Source organism: Heliangelus exortis, chromosome 1 (assembly GCF_036169615.1).
Source record: "Heliangelus exortis chromosome 1, bHelExo1.hap1, whole genome shotgun sequence".
Lineage (NCBI taxonomy): Eukaryota > Metazoa > Chordata > Aves > Apodiformes > Trochilidae > Heliangelus > Heliangelus exortis.
In genome coordinates this window covers 98,576,208-98,600,605 of record NC_092422.1, presented here as the reverse complement: position 1 = coordinate 98,600,605, position 24,398 = coordinate 98,576,208, and the positions used below count along the sequence as shown (strand labels likewise).

Below are 24,398 nucleotides of genomic sequence, written 5' to 3'. Positions count from 1 at the left end.
TTTAGCAAAGAATACACTACGTAACTTCCTAGAAAACCTGAAAATTTGTTATTCATGGTGTAGAATGTAAGGACTGGTAAAAACTAAAGCTACTCTGAAACTGATGGTAAACACAGTTCTTCAGCAGAGCCAGAGTTTAACCAAATACTCTTAATCCTTGAAACAATCTTACTGTTTTGTCTAGGCATACCATATTCAGTTTTTCCTTAAAATTAATAATATTGAATTGAGCAAAGAAAGAATGAGCCATCTCATGTTCTGATGAACCAAAGTAGTCCAGTGACCTATTGGCTATCTTTCTCATCTGCCACAACCAACCTACAGACAGACACAGAGGTATTATCTTATACAATACCAAGGACAGGTGAAACACTTTTAAGATTCTATTATAGGAGGAAACAAAACAATTTTCAGCTATTTAACACTGCATTGCAGTGCTCTGATTTAAGTGGGAGACACAGCTGGTGTCATGAAGCAATTCCCTCTGTGGGGCCAGCTCTAAGAGGAAAGTGCTGTTGTCATTTGTCATTTTCTGATGGACTAAGAAACTGCGGGTACCACACATTCAGCTAAGAGATAATAATAAAAAATAAATAATAATTAAAAAAAAAAAAAAAAAAAGAAAAAAAAAAAAAAGAAAAAAAAGTTTCTCGGCGGCTGCGGGTTGGGTTTTAGGGTATAAAACACATTCCACGGCCACCGAGGGAGGCACGAGTGGGTGAGTCCTACCAGGCGAGAAGGTGACACGGCGCGGGGAGTTGTTTTTTTTTTAATTAATTTTGGAAAGGAGGCGTTATTGACAGGGCTGAGGGCCTGGTACCTGCCCTCCAGGGCCTGCTGGCTCCCCCCAGGAGCGAGACGGCGGCTGCCGGGGGTCCTCGAGTGCTCCGGGACAGCCTTTGCTTTAACATTGTTTGGAATTTTGCCACAGATGGGAAGAGGAGCAGAATTTAAGCAGGGAATGTCGTTTCTGAGATTGTAATTTAATCATTTGGCTTTTTCACTGAAAGCGCGCGAAAAACCCCAAAATGTTGTGGAAGATTTAAGGGAGCTCAGACAATCCACAGCACACATTTTTCATCCGTGGGTTTCTCACACCACCTACTGAAAAGAACTGTAATTGCATCGCTGGTTAGAAGTTATGTTGAAGCTGCAATTGTGGAGGGACAGAATTTACTTCCCAGGGGTGCTGAAGTTATTCCGGAGTGCGGTTACACCTTCCTAAAGAAGGATGGGAAAGATTAAATTTGCTGCCTCTATTATACCTATCTCAAATGATAAAGTTTCCAGTTTCTAGAGGTCATATTTAAACGTTTGGGACAGTATTGTTTACATATGGTAACAGGAATTTTATGTCATCTTACAGCATTATTTAAAACATTAGTGTTTTGATAACTAAGCACAATATTCTTGTCATGATAGTATTATAGACAACAGGATATAAAAGGATAAACTGGGCTATCCTTCTATCCTCTGTGTAAAGTTTTGCAGTAGACAAATATTAAAATAAGGTTTCCTTTATACTCCATGTAGCTTTGGTTTGCTAGATCTCCAGGAACAAAAACTTAGTAGTACATTTAAGGTATTTTCTAAGTAGCCAACTCTGTGCTCGTCTTCCTGCCTCTTTTCTGTCAGGTTGCATGTTACTGTTATAGTTCACCTTCTCATAAACAGCAATTAAGTCCTTCTTGGGAAATGTTGCACAAAAAAACAGGAACTGAAAGCTGTCACAAACCTTGGATATTTTTTTAAAAAAAAATAATGTTATTTTTTGTGACCATTACTATTTTTTAACTTTTAATTTTTTTCTTCTTTAAAAATCATTAGAGTTGGACACTTGCCTTTTAAAAAACTAAAAGTGACAAAAAACATTTTAAGAGGATTATAGCTATTACTTGCTCGAGTCAATATTATTAATTTTAAGGAAAAACTGAATATGGTATACCAGACAAAACAATAATATTGTTTCAAGGATTAAGAGTATTTGGTTAAACCCTGACTCTGCTGAAGTTAAGGTGTTTACCATCAGTTTCAGAGTAGCTTTGTTTTTTACCATCCTTACATTCTACACCATGAATAACAAATTTTCAGGTTTTCTAGGAAGTTACATAGTGTATTGAATGCAGTGCTTCTTTATGACATTTATATGTTCATTATGTCACAGTGTTCACCCAAATGTTCAAGCCAGGTTATCCTTTGTGTTTTTTAACCAAAGAATAGAGGGAGAAAAAAACCCAGGATTTCAGTTGTGCTCAGTGAGACCTTATTTAGCAATGAAATAGCTAAATGCAAAAAACCTAATATTGTGAATATTAGGTAGGTTCCCTCTTTCTGATCATAAGGAAACACAGTAATGGCTAACATATAATAAGTTCTGACAATTTAAATGGGGAAGTGTCAAAATAATTGTTGCTTAATAAACCCCTAAAGCTATGTTAGGATTCTTTAGAATTCAGGCAATCTGGAGATTATGCTGAGGAGGGCATTTGGTAGATGTATTTATCCTCTGGCAGCAGGGAAGGAATTTTAGCATTGAGATTAGTTATGCAGAATTCTTAAACAGTTCCCACTCAGGAACCAACTGATCCACTCACCTCATCTGTCTCAAATGCTGCCTCTCTTATTGAGAAGCTGAGTTATTTTTTCCTTAATTTATCAAGAGTGTGGCAAATTCAACTTTGTATTAGTTAAAACTTCAGTAAAGGTTTGAGTGGCCCTTGGGAACAATGAGGTCAACCCCTATCAGAATTTTACGACCTCCAAAAAATGTGATAAACACAATGGCACACACATTAACCCCAACTCTAGTACTGGGGCAGAGCTGGACAGGAATGGGATGCTGGAAGTTCGCTGTAGTTAAGATAAACACTGGCTTTTATTGCAGCCCTCAGGGAGGGAAATCCTTGCCAGCTTGAAAGCCTGAGAGCTGCCACTGACAGGAGGTACACTCCAGTGTCTGTGCTTGTGTCTCTCTTTGATTCACAGACGTTTAGGACTTCCTTTGAGAACATTGTCAATAGCAGTCCTCTTGGTTTTTTTCCACCTCAGAAATGGTATGGCATTCCCAATTCTGAAGAATCTATTTTTCATTCAGAGTTTGTGCAGGTTCACTGTATTCACTATCTTGCCATTTTTAAGACCAGCTTTTGTTGACACTTAAGAGGGTAAAACACTGTTAAGACAAAACCTTTCCTCTGTCATTGTCCTGCAACCCAGCAGTTCAGTGTTGCCTTGGTTAAGGATGAGTCACAACATACTGAGTCATCATCCCTGGAGGAATGTGTAGACATGGTGCTTAGGGATGTGGTTTAGTGGTAGACTTGGCAGTGTTAGGTTTACCTGGTGATCTTAAGGGTCTTTTCCAACCTAAATGATTCTATGATAATGCAGTCCTGCAATAGTGTCCTGCATTGGTGGTGACATGAGAGTTATTGGTGGAGGAGGGGAAGGATTGTGGTATCAATTTTCCTATATATTTGTATATACTTAGTCATTTTTCCTATTTATCATTACTGTTTCATTAAAGCTGTGTAGTTTGGTTTCCAACCCATAAGTCTCTCTCCCTTGTTCTCTCTCCTTTCTTTATCTGGGAGGGGAGGGGGGATTAACAGAGAGCATCTGTCATTTGGTTTAATTGCCAGGTCAGTGTTAGACCGTGACAGTCAGAAAAGGTATTTCATTCCAGATCACAATAGTAAGTGGGTGATAATAATAAACAAGTTTGTTTGTGAAATAGCGTATTTTCCTCTCCTTCCCATGTGATTCAGTTCTGTTACAAGCAGAGATTAACAGGAAGAAGATTTTCAGTTCTTGGTTTTGGTCATATACCTGAATTTTTTACAGACGGGTAGACTAGGAAAGCAGTATGAGAAGTGAAGAGAACATTAACCAGGACTTAGGTCCTCTATTTTATTTTTTGCCATGCTACCAGTTCCAGGTAATGTCACTGTCCCAGTCCATCTGTAAAATGGGAATGATAGTACTTATCTTTTTTGTAAAGTGGGTAAATTGCTAATACTATTATCTCAAAGAGTCATTATGTTAGCTATATGTTCACTATACTATGAAAAATTTTATAAGTAATTTACTTTTTTCTTTGCCTTGTTTTATAACAGCTGGCTATCAGTCAGGCTTGAATTTCTGGGAAATTTCATGGTGTTCTTTGATCCACTATTCATAGTACTGGCTGGAAATACAATAAATTCTGCTCCAATGGGTCTATTAATATCCTGTGCTTTGAATGTAAGTAGTTGTGTAAACATTTTCCTGCTACCACATTGCATATGAAAAGGTGTGGTTTATTTTTAAAGTATTTTTTAGTATTTTGTTAATCCAGATAATCCCAGTCGTGTAGTAACTGTACTTCATATTTGATTTCTTGCTCATGTTCCCTTACTGAATGTTATGTAGGAATGCTTACTTATAAGTTTAATGAAACAATTTACTTTGACCTTGTCCTTGTAAAAGTAAATGTGATGGCCACATTTGAAACTTGTCTTGAAGTAAGGTGAACTGTATTGCTACGTTGCTTTTAAAAATAAATCTTAATTATTATGTAGATTATTATGCCAGAGGCAGGAAAAATAGAGTTTGCTAACTACAAGGCTTAGTACAGGAAGGATCTTCACTTAGCCCTGAAAGCTCTCCCTTTTCAGATAGAGTAAAGAGAAGGTACTGTTCGTAATAAGAAATAAATCAGAGGCATAAATTTCTGTTTCCCAACTTTCTACTTTGAAAAGACTTCATATGAAAACACTCCAATACTATATGCAGCAAGATGATATCAAACAGAGATGTTAAGTGGATAAGACATTAAAGAAAAGACAAATGAGAAGAGGAAAAGCATTTTCTCCTCCTATGTAGAAATTCATATCCCTGTAAAAAAAATGAGGTAATTTTTAATGAATTCGACAGTTTTAAGGAACATCCAAACTTGAAATTTAACCTCTTGATCACTGTGTAGACCATTTATGTAGAGAAAGATACTGGCACATCAGTGCTAATCAGTTTTGGCATTTAGATCAAACACCAAGCAAGATCTAGGTTAGGTTTGAGCTGAGGGATGCTGGACAAAAGGGAGAGGAACAGAAAGAATTCCCACAGAGCCAGGCAGTGGGTGTACATCTTCTGCAAGAGAGCTGTGATTGCAAGTCACATGTTCCTAAAGTGAGTTTTAAACAGTTTTATCCACCTATAGGACTGCACGTTGGTGCTAGAAACTGAATTTTTAAACTGAAAGTTAAAACCGAATTCTCTAATAATTTTTCATGTGGAGCGTGTGGCATGGAAATTTATAATCATTATCACAAAACTTTCTATTTCAGGTTGGAATTCTTGGAAGAACAGGGCTGGTAAATCAACATTCACAAATTACTTACGTAGAGAGATCTAAAGACAAAATAATTATTGGTGGAATTGTTATACCAACTGTTGGACTCCATGACCTATGTGGAAATCTTGGATTTATTTCACAGGTGGGATATGTTTTAGAGATAACTTTTTTTTTTTTCCTAAGATGACCATGGCACTATTTTTTTTCCCCAAGAAATTATAACCCAAGTCCACAGGACGCCAAAAGACGGGGGCATAAAACTCCAATAGATTTGCACTTAGAAAACAGGCTCTGTTATGGCCTATCAGGTTTTAGAATTGAATTTTTGAGAACCTTAGCTATTTGATTAGACAGCAATCTTCAGTACTGCTAGCATAATGCTATCTGGAAAAATGTCACAACTGCCTGTTGGCAGTTACATGTAAGAAGCCTCAGAGCAGGGAGACCACAAGTATGAAATTAGGTTTTATTATACCAGACTTTGTTTAACAGTCTTAGCTAGAACAACTCATATTCTCTGGAATTTGTGCATGTATAGCTACATGTGCTGTTTTCAAGTCCTGCCTGAAGGTAAAAATAATTTTAAATAACTCTTAATTATGTCTGTATAATGTAGGTAGTAAAGTGTTGTATACATGAATCTTGTAATATGTATTTAAATTGATCTTCTCTGGTCTATCATTTAAAGCTGTCCCTGCTTACTTCAGAACAGGGCAGGAAACTCAAGAGAAGTTCATATATCATTGAGATTGTGTTGCTGGTAAACTGATTTATGCTGAAATGCTCTAGTATAAAGTAAAACCCAAAACACAAATTTAATGATCACCTGAAGACTTTTTGCATGTTCCTTGAGTGCCATTCATAAAACCATTTTTATGCATGGGTGATGTTAACACCAGCTTCAATAGATTTATCTGGCATTTACCAAAGGAAGGTTTATCTTTTTTCCTAGTTTTTCCAGAGCTTTACCCCTGGTAATATTTCCTGTGTGTCTCTACCACAGACTGTGCATAGAGATGAGGCTAATATTTAAACCAAAATAGCCTGGGCCTTTCCAAGAATGACCTGAATAGGAAAAAAAAACCCAAAACATATATATGTTCCTTCAAATCCTTGGCTGCTTTTTTCTGAGAAATATATTGGCTCAGGGGATTGATAAATTTACAGTTTCTGGTAGAATTTTTGCATCAGGAATAACAACACTAAATCACAAAATCACATTGTGAAAGTATCCCAGAAAAAATGGAGTCAGATGCCACTCTCTTTGATAGCAGATTTTAATGCAAACCTCAGTACTCATTGCAGCAGAAGAGCAGGGCATGCAAGTTCTTCTATAGGCCACAGTAATGTTGATTTCCCTTTTTTGTTACAGTTCTTGAAGTTCTGCAGTAAAAATGCAAAAAATGGGCCACAGAAAGGCAAGTGTGGAGAAACAAAGCTGCAGCATAAGATAGGGTTTTTCCCCCTCATCCCACAGTTCTTAATACTCCTCCTGTACCACTTCCCAGAGAAGATCTGTTGCTCAGGTATAGCAACTCCTCAGTAAATTAAGGGATTACAACATCACCTACAAACCTCCAAAGGAATTCAAGGAAGATATGGGCACATAGAGCTGTTGCAGTGTTTCCCAGAGAAGCTGAAACAAGGCATGTCCAAGGGGCAGAATTTGCTTTTATTAAAACCATTCTGAAGGGTTATTTATAAAATGCATGTCAATGGCACTGAATTCAGCAACATAGATTTGGTGAGGCATCTTAATACTTTCAGAATTTCAACTCACAGAACAAGTTTTAGCTATATAAATTTGTTACACACCAAACACCACAGGCAGCCTTTCTCAGATTTCAAGGATTCTTTGTAGAAAGATTTTATCTTTAAAATACCAATTTATTTAAGGAGAGACTTTTTGTAAACAGTACATGTGCATATCCAGAAACATACAATTAAAAGAGAGAGGATGCATCTTTAAAATTCAATGGTTTGTGCCAAAATACAGTACTAAAAATCCCGACACAAAATAAGTAACTTGACTGAAGAAAACAGTTATTTAATAAATAAGGACATGTTGTGAGATACCCAATGTATAGTATCTTTTCTACTAAAAGAAAATATCTGTATAGAAATCTGAATAAATACCCTTTGCAAATTATTTTCACATGTAAACAACCTACCCATCCCTTACAATTCCTAGATTAACACTAAAGGAGATTTAACTCCTCCAGAGTGAAGGAGTATGTGCAAGAAAAAGAACAAAGTACTTCGCTTATTTGCATTGAGAGTTTAACAGTTGAGTTACTCCCACACTCCCAGCTAAGTTGTCCCAGAATTGCAAAAAGCTTTCAAAAGATTAACAATGCAGTTCTGGTTTTCTACAGGCCTGCTCATTTTACACAGTGCATGAATAAAATGAGGACTAAAAACCTACTGCAGCTCCAGTATACTCTGAGATGAATTTACAGCAGGGCAGAAGAAAAGGCCACAATGACTCCAAACACATTGGAATCCATGTTGAGTTAAATACATACACGTGTATCTGGAAGGCAAGGTCCCAAATAGCAACTGCATACAGGAACTGTGCTGTATATTGGCATTCACCCATTATTCCACTGGAGAGGCACTTCTATCAACTCAGGGGTTGCAGTTATAACCACTTTGGGCCTTACCATTCACTGCCTGTAACTGTGCAACACCTTCTTTTGAGCACATCATCATGTGTTACTACAAGTTCCATATAGAATTAGCAAAAAAGAGCTATAAAAGAAAAAAAATCCTCCAATAATAATAAAAAAAACCCCACACTACTCTTTCAACTTGGGGAAATTAAAACAGATGTTAGTAATATTTTGTGAATCTTCTGTGAAGTTAAGCAATGCTGATGGAATGGTTGTGTGCAACTATGACTCAATTTAAGAGGATTTTAATTGGATTGCTCCAAAGAAATGTTTAGACAATAGTTATGCAAACAGCTGAATCAGCACAACTGATTTAAAGCAGTGCCATAAATCAGGCCTACTGCCAGGAGAATAACAAGCCTATTTTAATATAGTCATAAGTTAAACAATAAATCTAAGTCCCACACACTTTTTTTTTTTTTTTTTTTTTTTTGCAAGCTTAATACAAAAGCTTGCAAAAGCAGCAAAATTATTCTGGAGAGTATAAGCAAATGCTTAGAACCACCTGATACTGGAAATTACAGTAGTAAGACTGGGTTGATACATGTTGAAGCCAGTCTGAGCTGAATGAAGTGCTTTCATTGTGTAAAATTCAACACAGGTATAAGAACTCATCTGGCCTTTAATTACTAATTTAACCATCTAAAGAAGGCAGAACTGTCACTGGTTTTTGGTTTGTTTTTTTTTTTTTTTTTTTTCAGATCTTCTAACTTTTTTTCTTCCCATTCATTTGTTAGATAGCTGGGCAGAATATTATTTGTCTAAACTAAAGCTTTACAAAGTGTGACTTCCGTTTCTGAGTTACACACACACTGCTTCCTTCCCAAAAGAACAGCTACAATCTCTGATCTGTGTTGAGCTTAGAGTGGGGATATGAAAAAACTTAAACCAGAGATGCAATATAAAAAGTATGCAACACTTGGGTGAATTTTCTTTTACTAGGACTACAGGAACTAGATGTCATCTAGGATCCTTCTGTCCCACAATTTCTCCCTGAAAACAGTGCAGCTTGGGGTACTCCATGAGAAAAATGTCATAAACTTGTAGATACACAACAATTAAATTAATATTGGTCAAATTCAAGGGAAGACACACAGGTGTGACTTTAGGATACACAAACTTACTCAGTTTTCAAAATGATGGGGGGGTTTAACTAGCTGGCCAATGCCCTTGTTTACTGTGGAGAACATCAGTGGTATGTATATCAGAACACCTGTATGTCAACCATCACAACCAGCTCAGGAAAGCAGCCCTAGGAGGCACACTGTGGTACTCCACATTAGCAAGAGCCAAGTTGCTTAATACCATTTGGCTGAAACATGAAACAGTTTGTCACATAACCTCAGTAACATTGTTGTGCTGTTATGAATAGCAGAATCAAGAATGCATAAGTCTCATTCAAGCTGCAACATACCCTTTAGAAATGTGCTTAAATGCCCAAATGACTCAATTTAATAAATAAATCTAAGCTCAACGCTGCTAGGGCTATGTGCATTGACACTGCTTCATATTCTTTCCAAGTAAATATGATGGCCCCAGGAACAACTACAGTGCCATAGCACATTACCTCTAAACATTGGTTACACTCCCTTTACATTTTAATCATACACCTCTTCTGGATTTGCTAATAAAATTTAGCAAGAAAATGTGAGCGAGTCATCACTGGCATTTGCATCCAATATCCAGTCCACCAGCAAACACAGGATACTTCAGAACTTCCAAAAATGACTTGTACCTTTGTACTTGTACCTAACATCTAGATTCAACACAGTTAGGGGTCCAGTGACACTGAACTGGAATAGATAAAAATTAATATAATATGGCTAAGATTAGGCTCCCCTGCCAGTCAGGCAATTCTGCACCATCATAGTATGCTTTTGGAGAGATGGAATGCAATGGGAAGGAGTTTATGATCAGTTAAAATTAGTCTTCCGTAAATGCTTATTAGGAATTTCTACAGCGCTGACTTGGAGAGGCCAGGACCCACCAACAATTCCTGCTTGGATAGCTACACCCATTACAACAGCCAGATCAGGATCTACAGAGGTGTTAGGTTCCTTTCCAAAGAAATCCTGAATAACTTTGCGTATTTGAGGAATCCGGGTGGAGCCTCCAACTAACACAATTTCATCCACTTCTGCTTTGTGTAGGTGGCCTTCCTTCAACACCTGTTCAATGGGCACAAGAATCTTCTCAAAAAGGTCCTCATTTAACATCTCAAACAGCTTCCTGGAGATTTCTCTTTCAAACACCACACTGCCAAAGCTGTTCTCTACTTCTGAAGTGTCTCCAAGATTTTGCAGATATTTCACTGTTTCTGAAGGCTTGCCTTTTAGCAGAGTGTTTGTTTTCACTTCACTTTCTGGAAGTTCTTTTGTAAGTTTCCTTTCTGGCATAGTCAACAGTACCCTTAGCACAGCTGTCTCATTAACAGTCAAATTTAATTTAACTGCTTCCACAGCCTGTCTGAGGCGATGTATTTCTTCTTTTCTTGTTGGCAGAGAACCATACGTTTGATGGAGCTGATCATATAAATACAGCATCAACCTCTGATTAAAATCCTGTCCTCCAAGTTTGTTGTTACCTGAAACATCCAAAGGAAAGACAGACATCAGACACAGCACCTTCAAAACTTCAGAAAGCAGCACGCATCTTCTCTTTTATAGAGAGATGGTGTACAAGGGCCAGAAGAGGTGACACTAGGACCATTAGCATAGCACAAGAGCTCACAGAGCTGTCCCAACAGAATCACAGAATCATCCGGGCTGGAAAGGCCCTCTTGAGATCATCAAGTCCAAAACCTTTGGAAAGTTTTAAGTCTCAACTCGATGGGATGCTGAGACACATCATACAAACAATAATACTAGAAGGGTTGAACCAGATGATCTTTGAGGTGCCCTCCAACCTGACAATTCTATAATTGTCCAATGATGAATCCATGAATAGCAATTTCCAGATACCTATTTAGTAACTATTTTAGATTTATCAAAAAAACCAAAAAACAAAAAACCAAGAACATTGGTTGTTAACTCAGAGATATTCTCTGTTGAAGAAAATATGAAAATATATAACAGATTTCTAGCTGGAACTCTGTAACCCGAGGCAATGTCTCACAGCAAATTGTTTTTCCAGCTAAAATTCCCAGTTTCAAATTTCTACTTTTGCCCAGAGGGGTTTATTCTCTAAGTGCTTTCACAGCACAGCTTTACAGGGATCATTGCTTTAACAGTTTCAAGTTATTCTGTGTCTTCATGCACTTACACAAAAAACTACATGCTGCTTTAGTGTACGTATATACCCTGCTGGAAGGGGAAGCAAGTGAGAAAATGCAAGCATATATCTTATATTACCCTTGAGAGGCAAAAAATTATATAAACAATTTCTACTGAAAGATTACTCTCGTACCACGACCTCTCGAACAACTGTTCATGCTTTCTGTTAAACTGAGTTAAGAAAAATGGCCTGCAGAGTTTCATCTGTGTTGAAAAATTCTCTACAAGTTTCCACTGTTTTGTTTTGACTGAAAACAAGAATTCATGTTTTTAAAAGCTCCTTTAGCAATGACTTTAGTTGCACCTTTCCTTTCTCTCCCTCTTCCCTTGGGAAAGTGTTTTTCTCACCTGCCATGGCTCGTGTGAGGAACATCCCTCCCTGCTTGTTCAATAGAGACACATCCAAAGTTCCTCCACCCAAATCCACCACCAGAACATTAAACACATCAGCTTTGTGAAGTCCATAAGCCATAGCTGCAGCTGTGGGTTCATTGATTACTCGTAAAATTTCCAGCCCTACAAAGAGCAAAGATACAAAGCAACAGTTAGGTACACTTGAGAAAAATGGCTGTTCTCACATTGTAATGACATTTACCCTTATTTTTTGTGATTTTGTTTTTTAACCAAGCTTACCTTAAGTAAAAAGTCAAATCTAAAGTAAGTATTTTTCTAGGAAGTAATACCCAATAAACTCTATTATTTAAGACTGAAGAAGTACTACTTCAGTGTCAGGGTGAAATCAAGAACCATGATTTTCTGAAACACATTTCTTCCAAAGAAACCTTGCTAAGAAGACGTATTTCACATGTTCTAGTTCTGTTCAAATTATTGTCCAAGGATGCTCTCTATAAGATTACCAAAAGGACCATTTTCTCTGAAATAATAGTTACTAATTCTAGCTAAGTATGTCTGCATTAGTCAGCTGCACCTGTCAGTACCCAAGAATTTGCTGTTGTTCCTCAAAATTGTTAGTGGTCAGTAAAAAAAAAAAAAAAAAAAAAAAAAAAAAAAAAGAAAGAAAAGAGAAACCTGAAGTTTTCTATTGCTGATTCACTGTTTCTATATCCTCCTCAAAGACTTTACTGTTGGTGAAACAGACCTGAAGGTTTCACAGAAAAACAGTGGAGTAAAGAGACATCACCTGCAAGGTTGGCTGCCTTAATGGTAGAATTCCGTTGCCTTTCATCAAACTCAGCTGGCACAGAGATGACTGCCTTGGAAATGGGCATGCCAAGAGAGTTTTCAGCCATTCTCTTCAATTTCAGCAAGAGCTGGGAGCCAATATGCTCTGGAGTGATGTGAAAGGTTTCATTAGTTGTCAAAGAAAACTCAGCTGATCCATTGTTATTGAAAATCTGGGAGGAGAAAGAACACAATCCACAGGTGAGAAGTTTTTATGTTATGCTCTCCCACTCTGCTTGTGGTTTTCTTGGGAATAGTCAGTTTATTCTGGAAAAATATGAATATGCTTTTGCCACTGCTTGGATCACTTTTATGCCCTAAGTACAAGCATTATGCAAAACATACTATTTAAGGGGACCAATTATATCCAAAGTAGAGACACCCACTGCACCCAGAAGACACAGCAACTGTGTAATCAACTTCAACACCACATTCAAAGATAAAAGTAAAGGGTTTTAATCCCTAGGTTTACCCTACTGATAAAGCTCCAGTTTCTGAAAGGAAGTAAATAGGCTGGTACTGGCACAGCTTCCCTTAACAAGTAAAGGATCCAACGACTGAAGTACCTGAAAATTTGTCTCTTTATGGCAAATAATGCACCATATTAAATTAGTGCAATACTTTCTTTAAAAAAGCAGCTTTCAAGATCTGCTCCTCGTCAAGCACTAGAGACGTGCTAGGGAAAACGATTCTGGAGCAGAGAAGATGCAATTTATACACTTGTCTTTTTTCTATAATGTCTGGGAAAACGTTCCAGCAAAGCAGAGTAAGAAGTTCAAAGCAAAATTTATTCTTTAAGGGAAGGGGCTGTAAGGTTACCCAGAAACATATTTCACAGTAGAGGACCTGGTCTTCTGGAAAATCATTATTAGCTCTCACGTAGAGGTACACAACTTCTGTTTCCCCCTCCCCTCCCTGGATAACCTCTTCTGGTTTGCAGGCATTTCAGATTTACCCAGATGACTCAAGGTCAGAAAGTTTAGTCATGTACTACACCTTTCAAACTTCCTATAAATAACTGCTTGTAGAGACCTGAAGAGGGTGGCTCCTTACCTTAAAGGGATACCTGCTACTTTCACTTTTCAGTTCCTCTGAAGTGAAGATTTTCCCAATGAATCTTTTTGCATCATATATGGTGTTCTGAGGATTTGAGTCGGCCAGTTCTAGGCCATCATATCCTACATACACATCTTTGTCTGTGAAGGAGACTATACTTGGTATGCTGTTGTGCCCATTTTCATCTGCAATAACCTTCACCTGCCCTGTTCCAGGCAGAAAGACACCAACAGAGCAGTAAGTTGTGCCAAGGTCAATCCCAATCACTTTTGGTGTAGGCATTGGTAAATACTGCTGTGCTAGATAGCCAGCTAACAAGAGAGCCAGAATGGCTGAACCTGAAACAGATTTTTTTAAAAACAGGGTTAGAGAACTTACTGCTGTAAGCTTCGAAGTCAATGCAAAATATGCAGCATTTTACATTTCACCTCATAAAATATTATTTTCTGCCCTGAGGCCACAGCTTAGAGTTCAGCTCTCTCTCAGCTTAGCTCTCAGCTACCTAATTAGTTTTCAATTTCTTCAAAGGTGACCAGCAAGTTCAGGTCCTTAAATCAACAAAAAGTGGTTAGAAGAGTCAAAAATCTTAGGCATGAAATACCAAACTGGTAAAAAAAAGTCAAAAAAGCACAGCAAAGCTAAAAATATGACAAGCCTGTAATAAATTTTCTCTGCAAGGCACTTCAAAAATATAGGTTAATTAATACTCCGGGAAGAACTGCCTGTGAATGACCCCTAAGGGGAATCTAGTTAATGAGACTGCACAAAATCACAGTGAAAGGTCAAACTCCCAATTCCAACATCTCCTCCAGCTTCACTGGAAGTCTAAAACTAAGGAGATGAAAAACCAAGCTAATTCCTCCTATTTCAGGCATAGTTCCAGAACAGCATCTCACCACACCTCTGAATCTTTTCTAGGCCTTGAAAGCAGAGATAGACTCGCTCAAGTAGGGTGGCTTGGTTTTTTTCAGCAAGAAATCAAGACACCTATTAAAAAACAATGCCTCAGAGGAGAGCACCAGCCACAAACAAAAAAACAAGAAGTCAAAATAACTTAAATTTCAAAGAGTGGCTAAGCTCTTTTGCCCGTCAGGCACCACGGCTGTGCTTGAAACAGCCTAGGGAAAAAGAACGGGTTTACTTTAGGCCGTGAATCTTCCACGGAAATTCTCAGCAATACCCCAGTGCGCACTTCGCCTTTCCAAACAGAGGAACACACCGAACACGCCACAGGTAGCCGTGACACGCCGAAAGCCAAACCAGGACGACAACACCGTCAGAAAGACTGCGAAAGCCCCATCAGAGGCGGCACTCGCGGGCAGCGACCACCGCCGGAGGCAGGTGACGAGCCCCGCCTGGGCCCTGCCAGGCAGAGGCCACCATAGGCGGAGAGGGGGCTCCCCAGCGCTCCACCGGCCCCACCGCCGCCCTCCCCCACCCAGACACGGTCCCTTCATCATCCCGCGGCGTGGACTGGGCCCCCGGCCTCCCACCAGCGCTCACCCAGCACCGCCATCTGCCCGCTCATCGCTGCCGCCGGCTCCAGCACCGCCCGCCAACGTCCACTGCTGACGGCTCTTTCCGGGCAGCGCCGCGGGGCACGCCGGGACTGGGAGTACGAGCTTCCCAACCACCCTGCTGACGTTAGTGTACAGCGGGAGCAATAAAACTACAGCTCCCAGGAGGCACAGGGGGAGAGGCAGTTTCCGGCGGGCGCCAACCAATGGGCTGAGAGAAGCGTCATTCAGGAGAGATGATGCGCACCTTGGCTCATACGCAGAGCGGCGCTGGGCGTGTCGCGGTGCATGCTGGGAGTGGTAGTTCGGTTGGTGGCGGCGCGGCGGCCATCTCTGTGTGGGGTTCGGTGGCGCCGTGGCCACTGCGATGCTTAGGGGCCTCTGCGATGCTCAGCTTCCCGCCCGCCCCCAACGCCCTCTTGCCCTGTGGCACCGGCGGGCAGCACGGTGCGGTGTCGGGCAGGAACGCAGCGTGGGGCCCGGCCCGGGCAGGCAGTGCTGCAGTCGCTGTTGTGTGAGCTCCCTCCTGCCGGCGTGAGGCGTTAGAGACCGCAGATTCGGCACTGCCGCATCAGCGCGCATTAAGACTCTTGGGCCTTTAAACTTAATTATAACTATTATTGTTTCTGGTTTTATTGTTATTCCTGGCGTTCGCGTTTCAGAGCCTTTGGCGAAGGCGGGGTGGGCAGCTGCCCTCAGCCCTGGCGTGGATGCTGGCCACTACGCGGCGGGCCCAGCTAGCCACGGCCGGGATACTTTTTGCTAAGGCGGTGGGTGCTGTGCCGTGGGAATGGCCCAGACCATGGATGGGGGAACCCCCTCCTGAGGGGCCTGGTGCTGGTGCCTATTGTGGTGGCAGATAAAGACCATCCAGGACCTGGGAAGGGGTTTTAGTCCAATAACTTAATCGAGTTCAGGGTATTCGTGGTGTTTTGTTTTCTTGTTCGTGTGATTTCTGAAAGCCAACACCGGGGTCTCTGGTGCAGAGGTTACACTTTTCCTTTTGAAAAGATGCTCTCTTGTCTCCCTGAACTTCTCTGAGGCATTTTGGGAACCTAACAGTGTTCTTGGAAGGTAACAGTTCAACAGTGGTACGGGCATGGCAGCTTTTGGCTCTTTGTATCAATGGTTAGGGGAGGTTTCCATCTTGCCCACCTGATGTTTAGGCAAGTAAAAATTATCCCTATGGATGAAACCTGCCCCTCAAATTCATCCTCGGGGAGCAGAATTGTAATTTAGGTTGGAAAACTTTAAGATAATGGAGTCCAGCTGTTAATGTAACTTTGCCAAGCTCATGTCTCTAAACACCACATCTACACATCTTTTAAACACCTCCAGGGATGGGGACTGTACCATTTCCCTGGGAAGTCTGTCCCAGTACCTAATAAACCTTTCAGTGAAGAAAGCTTTCATGATACCTAATATAAACTTCCCCTGGGAAATGGGGCCATTTCCTCTTGATCTATCTCTTGTTGCTTGGGAGAAGAGACCAACCCCTACCTACCTCACTAGAACCTCCTTTTAGGTAGTTGTAGTGAAAGATAAGATCTCCCCTCAGCCTCCTTTCCTCCTATCTAAAAAGTAGAAATTAATCCAAGAAATACAACATGAAGTACAGTGTGGGTTTGCTTCTTGTCAGCTGTCCCTCTGCTAATCTCTGCCCTCTTAAAGAGTAATCGGTTTGCATGTTCCTACAGATGGGGTTTCTGTTCCAGGCAGACAATAGTTGAGGGAATCTGGTGTTTCCTTAATGGCATAAAATTAGATGTTTTTAAATAGAAAACACTCAGAAGCTCATAGCTCATAGCTGGTAACAAATAGCATAATGGAAGACCAGATAGGCTAAGTTCTGTTGCATTTAACATGTGTAGCATCTCTGTTTCTCTGTGACAGACACATAATGCAAATGTAATTCCCAGGAGCTTACTTCTTACAAGCTTCTTCTATAGGCAAAAAAGCAGCACTTAATATTAAAAAATGTATGTTCCCTCCTTTTATGGTTAACATAGTTCATTCTCTGCATGAGAAGATGGAAACTCCTTGGTCAGGGAAGAGAAGGTTAAGCCATTCAGCTTTCTTAATGACTTATGATCTGACTGTTTTCTAACTATATATCTAACTAATTTCTTTTCCATGCCTAAGAGTTGGATACTTTAATCATGTTTCTTGAAGTGGGACCAATGTAATTGTGCTCATTCTGAAGTTATTATAGTGAAGGAAATTTTGTAGTAATTGTTTACAGTATTTCTTCACTTGTATAACTCAAGTGCAGGCACTTTGTATTTTATGCAACTGTCAATGGATGCTGAGCAGAAAAAAAAAAAAAGTAGGATAAACAGGACATACAAACAATCCATATGAATGGATTTTGTCTATAATTTTTATGTTCAATAGCAACCTGGTGCTTTAATACATAGGGACCAATGTCAGATAATTTGCAGATATGTAGGGATCTTTTAAAAATACCGATACAAAACCTCATTTCAGCTATTCCTTCCTTTTCCAAAGCACAGGCCAAGCTGTTTTTTTGTCCTTGAGGTTAAAACTCTGGAAGATACTTGGTTCACTTGGTAAGGTACCTGCTGAAGGACAGAATTCAGATGTCCTTTCCTTTATAGCTTCCATTCTGTTTCTTCAAAACAAAGTTGCTTAATGAATTCAGAGTATCTGTCAAGACATCCCCTCCTGCCTCTGACTCCCTGGAGGCCTGGCTGTTCCCTGCAGAATTACACAGCACAGAACACCTGCCTGGGAATCAAATCAAAGAGAGCATCTTAGAAGGCTTCCTGTCCTGCAGCAAATTTGTATCATGCCAGAAAATTTCAGAAGCCACCTTCCTCCTTGTAGCTGTTTTTGGCCTTTGTGTAGTTTGAAGGCTGGATCTATCCTACATATCTGTGAGTCCCTTGAAAGCAACATATGATCTTCAGCACCCATGCTCAGATGAAGTCCAGGAGTGGCCTAATTTTTTTCCCCATGTCTTCTCCATGACCTATGAGGACCTGCTTATGGATACTTCTGAACTTTGCACAGAGATGCCTGACACCTCTTGCATCTGCAGAACGGTCAGAACTAATTCTAGTGAGCTTGCCTTTGTTTCTTGGTGTATTATCAGGGTGTGTTCTGTATCAGTTTCTTTTATGATGACTTGCAGAGCTCTTGTCCAGAAGGGACGGGGTCCTGTTTCCACTTTCTTCCTTTATCTGAGGGGGTGCTACAGCAAGGAGCAGGTTGTTCAGGAGCAGAAGTGAAGATTCAATGTTTCTGGAGAAAATTTATTGATTTTGCAAAGAATAATAAAATATTCCTTGGTCAATAGAAAGAGAAGCTTGTTTGGCTGAGAGGGGAAAGCTATGGGTAGACCTTACCTGCCCCATCCACCACTTTGTGAGGAATACATAAACATGATTAGGGCCTGACACTTGGAAGACAGGCTTTTTTTTTTCCTGAAACAACATGCCTTGGAGGGTCTGGGCCAACTGCTTGTTTATCCTTATTAGTACATCTATTCACTCTGGTAGTAAGCTGTTTATATAATTTCAAAAGGTGTTTGGAGATTAATTTCCTTCAAGGGGCTGTTGTTTTCCCCTGCTGCTTTGAGAGGTGGAGGTAAACATGTTTTTGTCTGCAAGTAGCTTGAGGGAGAGAGTTGTTCTTACAATGCAAGAGCAGAGGCTGGTTTTAAAACCATCTCACATCAGATGTGAACTGGTGTCTGCAGGAAAAAACCTGCTACACTGGGGAGCTCATACCATAGGGCTGTGATGTGCTAAACACAGTTCAAGCATTCAGTGTGTGTGCAATCAAATGCAACTCATTTTCATTTGTAGGATGCTTTGTACCAGCTGTATCCCTGCACTTGGAGAAAAGGGAATTGAGTTTGTGAGTTATCCTCTTTTCTGCCATCACACAAAACAGATGAAACAAATCCTTTTCACGGAGTACTTTCCACACTGGCTGGGATGTGGTCAATTCAGTTTAATCCCAGCAACCCAGTATGGTCAAACCACGTTTCTTTCTCTGAAGCAGGAAGGGGGAAAAGGATTTGGATGTACTTTTTAAGTGGAGGTTGTATTTTCTATCTCTGTGAGAAGAAAGGCAATTTATTTAGCTCCTAAAATCTGTAATGCCATTTTCAGTTTTTACCGTACATAAAAGTAGGTTCTTAGCCTTAGTGCAACCCCAGTGTCAAAATTATGGCAATGCAGAGAACTTCACTGACAGTTCCTTTCCCTAATTAAAACATTGATCTTCTGCTGTTTATGGTTGGGAAAGGCAAGGACTTCACCAGTGCCCAGTCTTCCTCTGACAGGCAGTTCAGTGTCAGACAGCTGGAAGAGAAGTATAACCTTCAATTTAGTTGCAAAAGTTTTCATTTAAGTTCCAGCATATAGCTTCAAGATTTCTGGCTCCCACTGAGTGGCTGACTGGCCACTGCCAGGGAGGCATGCACTGAATTCTTCATTAGCCAGAACCATGTTCCCTAGCCAGGGGCAACAGGAGCAGCCTGGGGCTGGCCAGAGGGTTTCTAGCTCCAGAGAGCTGGACCACGAAGCAGGAGACAAACAGGAGAGGCTTCCAGCAGATGTCTCTGCCATCAAGTGTGGCTTCCTTGGACAGCATTCAGTGTTTGACAGATACCTGCAGATTCATATAAAGTATATTACCCTTTTGCAGTCATTATCCAAATTCTTGTAAAGGCATAAGTCATGAAAATGGTGTCTCATTTTTCATTAGTTTATTTAATTGCTTTAACATAGCAGTTTCATTGAACCCTTTTGAGGTTAGCAATGAAATTACTATTTCCCCTTTCATTAATACAGGTGTAGTGATAACAGTATAATGTAACCTAGTAGATGTCCAGGAAAAACAGTCTGGAAGAGAAATGAGGTTTTCACACATCTCTTTTCTACTTTTCAGCTTGGATTTAAGATGGTCTACATGCTGATACAGCTTTCTGTGTTGTAAAAAAAAAGGAAAAAAAAGAAGAAAAAAAGAAAAAAAAGGAAAAAAGAAGAAAAGAAAAAAGAAAAAAAAGAAAAAAAAGCTGAGACCTTATATTGAAGAGACAAAACAGATCTGACACTTACTGGTCTGGTAATTGAGAGATAGATGCTCTTCCTGCTTCACCAAAGTATCATTTTGGGTAGGTGTTGCAAGGCCAACAGCTGACTGGCAGCTGTGAGATTGGCTGAATTCTCCTCAGCCACCAGCAGCCTGGCTCAGAGGGGCTGAATTGTATATTGTATTGACTCTGTGGTGATATCTGATGCACATCATCCCCCTTCTGCTCAACTTGGGTCTCCTGTGTGGAAGCAGGGAGAACAATATAGCAGAAACTCCAAGAGTGACAGGGAGACTGACTGCTTTTATAACCATTTGGTGACAACAGGGTGCTGCAAAGTGCAACCTGGAGCCCAAGGAGGAGGATATGGTTGGGAGTCTCATCATCTGCATGAATCATGATAGTGATAATGATAATGAACAAGAGTCCCAGCGGTCTCCCAGGAGACCATTTTCTCATTCCCATTGTCGCTGTATATATGAAATCCATACAGATGTCAGTCAGGCTTGTCAATTTTATCTATTAGGAATGACAACAAAAGGATAAATGAGGAATGCAGTTATATAAAACTGCCTTAACGGTGTGCTCCCCAGGCAAAGGAAAAGGGGCTTTGCAATGTGTGTGAATTGAGAAATTCTATTTTTCTCTTTTTCAGGATACAGAGGCTAAGTCTGAGAATATCTATTTTATAGTTGTTATTTTCCTGAGGGTATTACCTGGACTACCTCAGTGGGTTTGTACACTGAGTAAGAACTTTCAGGCCTTTACAGTGAACCTTTCCACTGTCACAGAATCTCTTTCAATTATCCCTCATAAATAATGTTATGTTACTCTAGGAGAAACTATGCCATGCCTATTTTCATAGAAGAGCTAGTCCCTGACCCAAATTACTTCTAATCCAAGCATACAGGAAAAATAATAGGTAAGATAATGTGTTATTCCTCTGTAGAATTCCAAAATGAATTATTGTCTCAAAACAGCTGCACTGACAAAATGAACACTGCTCGGGTGAGGGCCTCATATGATAAGCCATTGTATGGAGAGGCCCAAATTTGGGTAACCACCCTGATACACGGGGCCCTGGTCTCTCAAGGGCAGCCCTTCCTTCAGTGGTCATCCTGATAAGCTGAACACTGTCCTTGCAAGGGAAGCCCTCTTTTCTGGCCACCCTGACAGGCAGGACACTGTCTTCGTTCAATAAGGGACAGAGGCAGGCAAGCTGTACCCTGCAGAGGGAATCTTGTGTATTCCCCAGGTAAAGCCACAGAAGCATGTGCAGAAATAAGGGTTATTGCTGTGTCATCCCATCTTGGCACAAGTGAACATCTGGCTGTGCATGATACGCCAAGGCCCCCCTGAAAAGGTTGGGGCAGGTAGCATAAAAGAAGCAAACTCAAAATATTGGGTGCGTGCCCACCATCCAAGGACCACAACTGCCTACCAAGACCATCCGTGGGTGCAAGGATGGTGATATCTTCCCTATCTCCCTTTTTTTTCAGTTTATCTCTCCTTCTCTCTCTTTTTCTGTTTCTAAACTTATCTTGGCACATAAGGGTAACATAGTTTCTAACTTAAATTTTACACCCCCTTGCTTTGTTAAGTTTTGTTAGTTCTAACCTGTTGCTTTGAGGCTTTCCTTAAGTTTTGCTAAGTTGAAATCCATTGCTTTGACAGCACCATTTTGTTAAATTCTGCTATTTGTAATCCATTGCTTTGGAAGCACCACGGTTTCTAATTCTTCTAGTTGTAATCTGTATATCTGCTTTATATTCTCACTCACTTTGAAGTTATGTTTTGTACAAACCTCCTGGATAATAGTCCTACTCTGTGAGTACCATGTAGAGAATTCCCAAACTTAATCTTGCCAAATGGGTTGTTAAAGAGATTAATTAATAAAGGAGGATTGGGCCCTGGCACACCTAGGCTCCTCTCTGAAGGAGTTTAGAAAGCAAGGGGTCCAATCTGAATCTCCCTGGGTTGACCCCCACATCTGGGGAATTCTACCCATTCCCACTCTGTGGGACATAACACTGTACCCCCTCTGTGGGACGTGATATTTGGTGGGCCCTCACCTCTAGTAAGCTGTGCTCACTTTGTGAGACGTGCCAGTGCTGCACCCACCTTGTGGGGTGTGACATCCTCTTTACTCTGTCTGAAGCAGAGGCACAGAACCTCAGCAACTCAAGAACAAACAAGAAGCCTGGAGGCCAAATGCAGTTTGAAGCAAGATGTCTCAAACACCATTCCAGAGAGCTCACAACAATGCCAGCCTTTTCCCATTCTTTTAAGGAAAGGAATCTGTATTGAGGAGGGTCAGCAGAGAGGTCTGATGGGAGACAAGTGTCCTTAAAATTGCTGTTTGGCAAAGTGGTAGTGCCATTTCCTAATGATCTTAATAACACATATGTGTCCTGCAGGAGCCACAGTTGTCCTTATTTTATGAATATCCAGCATACTTCAGTTTAAAGGATACATAGTTTAAATACCACTAAGATGTGAACAAGCTCATCTAGCATTATACAAACTCAGTTTGGTTTTTATTCTGAGTGCAGTAAGTGAAGCCCATAGCACTTGACAGCATATCCCACAATGCCTCTTCTGAAATAGGGATGCCTGTCTGAAATAGGGAAAGGAATGTGGAGAACACTGAGGAAGAAAATTCAGGCTCATCAGCCTAAGTCAAGGTCCTTAGTACTGCTTCATACCTTCCCAGAACCTCTGGTCAATTGGCATCCACTTCACATGAGTCGTTGACTGTGCCAAGGCTTGCAATGTACCTGGAGGGCTCTTAGATCTATTTCTGACAATACTGATGGAATCATTCTGACATTAGTCAGATTACTCTAACGAGACAAGCAAAGATGTTAGCCACAGTGTGTCTTCTTTTCTCAGCATCACTCCCCCATTCACTGTCATGTGAGTAGCAAGTGTCTGTGTAGCCTGGAGAGAAGTTTGTTGGAAGCAGATACTGTAAAGTTAGAGCCATTGTAGAAGTGTGCACTGATACGGAAAAAGATCGATCCTCAGAAGCAGGATGAGTCTTTCTGTGCAATCACAATAAAATAAAAGCCCCATGCCAGCTTTCTCTCTCTTTCTTGAACGACAGTATTGGTCTGCTGAACTGCATCAGTACCTTCTTGCAGCCCATAATTCACTGCCGTGCTTTTGGCTCAGTCCTGCTGCTCAGATATGCAAGTGCATGCTTTTGCCTGTTTGAAAAATCAGTTCCTGCATATGCACATGCCAGCACAGTAGTAGACTTTACAAGAAATGTGAAATCTGTGTGCCAGCATATTTTTGGGCACTGAGCCCTTAAGCTTCAGAATATTTTTACCTAATACAACATACTGGTAAAAATGCACCAGTATGTTTGCATCGTGGTTCTAAGACACATTTCTGACTATGTGCAAACAATCTCATTGGGCAGCAACTGCTTTTTTTTTTTTCTTTTTTTTCCTGTTCTTAGCACATAGCACAAAGAAGGGTGGTGGGGCTGTCAACATGCTGAGGGGCTCCCACAGTACCAGTAATTCCAATTAAGCAGCAGTGTGAGGAATGGATTTTGCAGTCTCAGAATGATATAAGAACATTAATTTCTGCTGAATCGTTGAGACAGAGAATACATCTCTTCATGTGTTCTAGAGAACGGAAATGTTTCCCATAATAGCTCTTTCCTTGCTGTCAGTCAGTCCCAAACTGAGCAGAGCTGACAGATGTCAATTCTTTCAGATTTTCCCTTTCCTAAGGACCTTGACAGCTTCAGCTGAAGGAACAACAAACTTAATTCCTATTTTTTTCCTCACCGGTGTAGTCCCACCGTATCTTTCTTTCTCTCACAGGGAGATGTAGATTCAGTTTGTATCATGCAACATCAATACTTCTCTCTCACTTTGCTGAAAAGGATCCAAGGAACAGCACAACATGCTGCCTGTCCTCTGTCTGCTGTATGCTGCAGTCACCATCCTCCGTGCTTCCATTTCAGAAGCAGTTAAATATGACAAGATCTGTAGGATAGATATGGAAATATAATTATGTGCTATTAAAAATAATACAGTTAGGCAGCTGCTACATGTCTAAAATAAAAAATATCTGTTTATCAGCAAAATAAGACAAGAACAAATGGTAAAGAAAGGTTTTGCAATTTAAGTGGTAATAAATAATCGAAATTGAAAGATCTGTGTCTGCATCCTTGTTGCTATTACATTCATTTAAACCAAAATAATAGTTGTATATCATGCTGTGTATGGATAGAGTTACTAATATACAACTTTCTGAAGATGGATTACACATTCTGGTTGAATA

General features: G+C 40.4%; 1 protein-coding gene and 1 long non-coding RNA gene across 2 annotated transcripts; one reads left to right on the top strand and one right to left on the bottom strand.

The window, feature by feature from the left end:
• The first annotated feature begins 4,118 nt into the window (after window positions 1–4,118).
• On the top strand, window positions 4,119–5,445 carry LOC139793598 (uncharacterized). Its single transcript, XR_011724668.1, has 2 exons — window positions 4,119–4,242; window positions 5,325–5,445. It is a non-coding gene; the product is annotated as an uncharacterized lncRNA (long non-coding RNA).
• Window positions 5,446–7,198: 1,753 nt separating this feature from the next.
• HSPA13 (heat shock protein family A (Hsp70) member 13) lies at window positions 7,199–15,112 on the bottom strand. The gene is made up of 5 exons (XM_071755710.1): window positions 15,018–15,112; window positions 13,512–13,852; window positions 12,418–12,631; window positions 11,625–11,792; window positions 7,199–10,588 (listed from the first exon to the last, which is right to left on the bottom strand). Exons 1-5 carry the CDS (start codon window positions 15,040–15,042, stop codon window positions 9,918–9,920), a joined length of 1,419 nt encoding a protein of 472 aa, XP_071611811.1. The 5' UTR covers window positions 15,043–15,112; the 3' UTR covers window positions 7,199–9,917.
• Window positions 15,113–24,398: the final 9,286 nt, after the last annotated feature.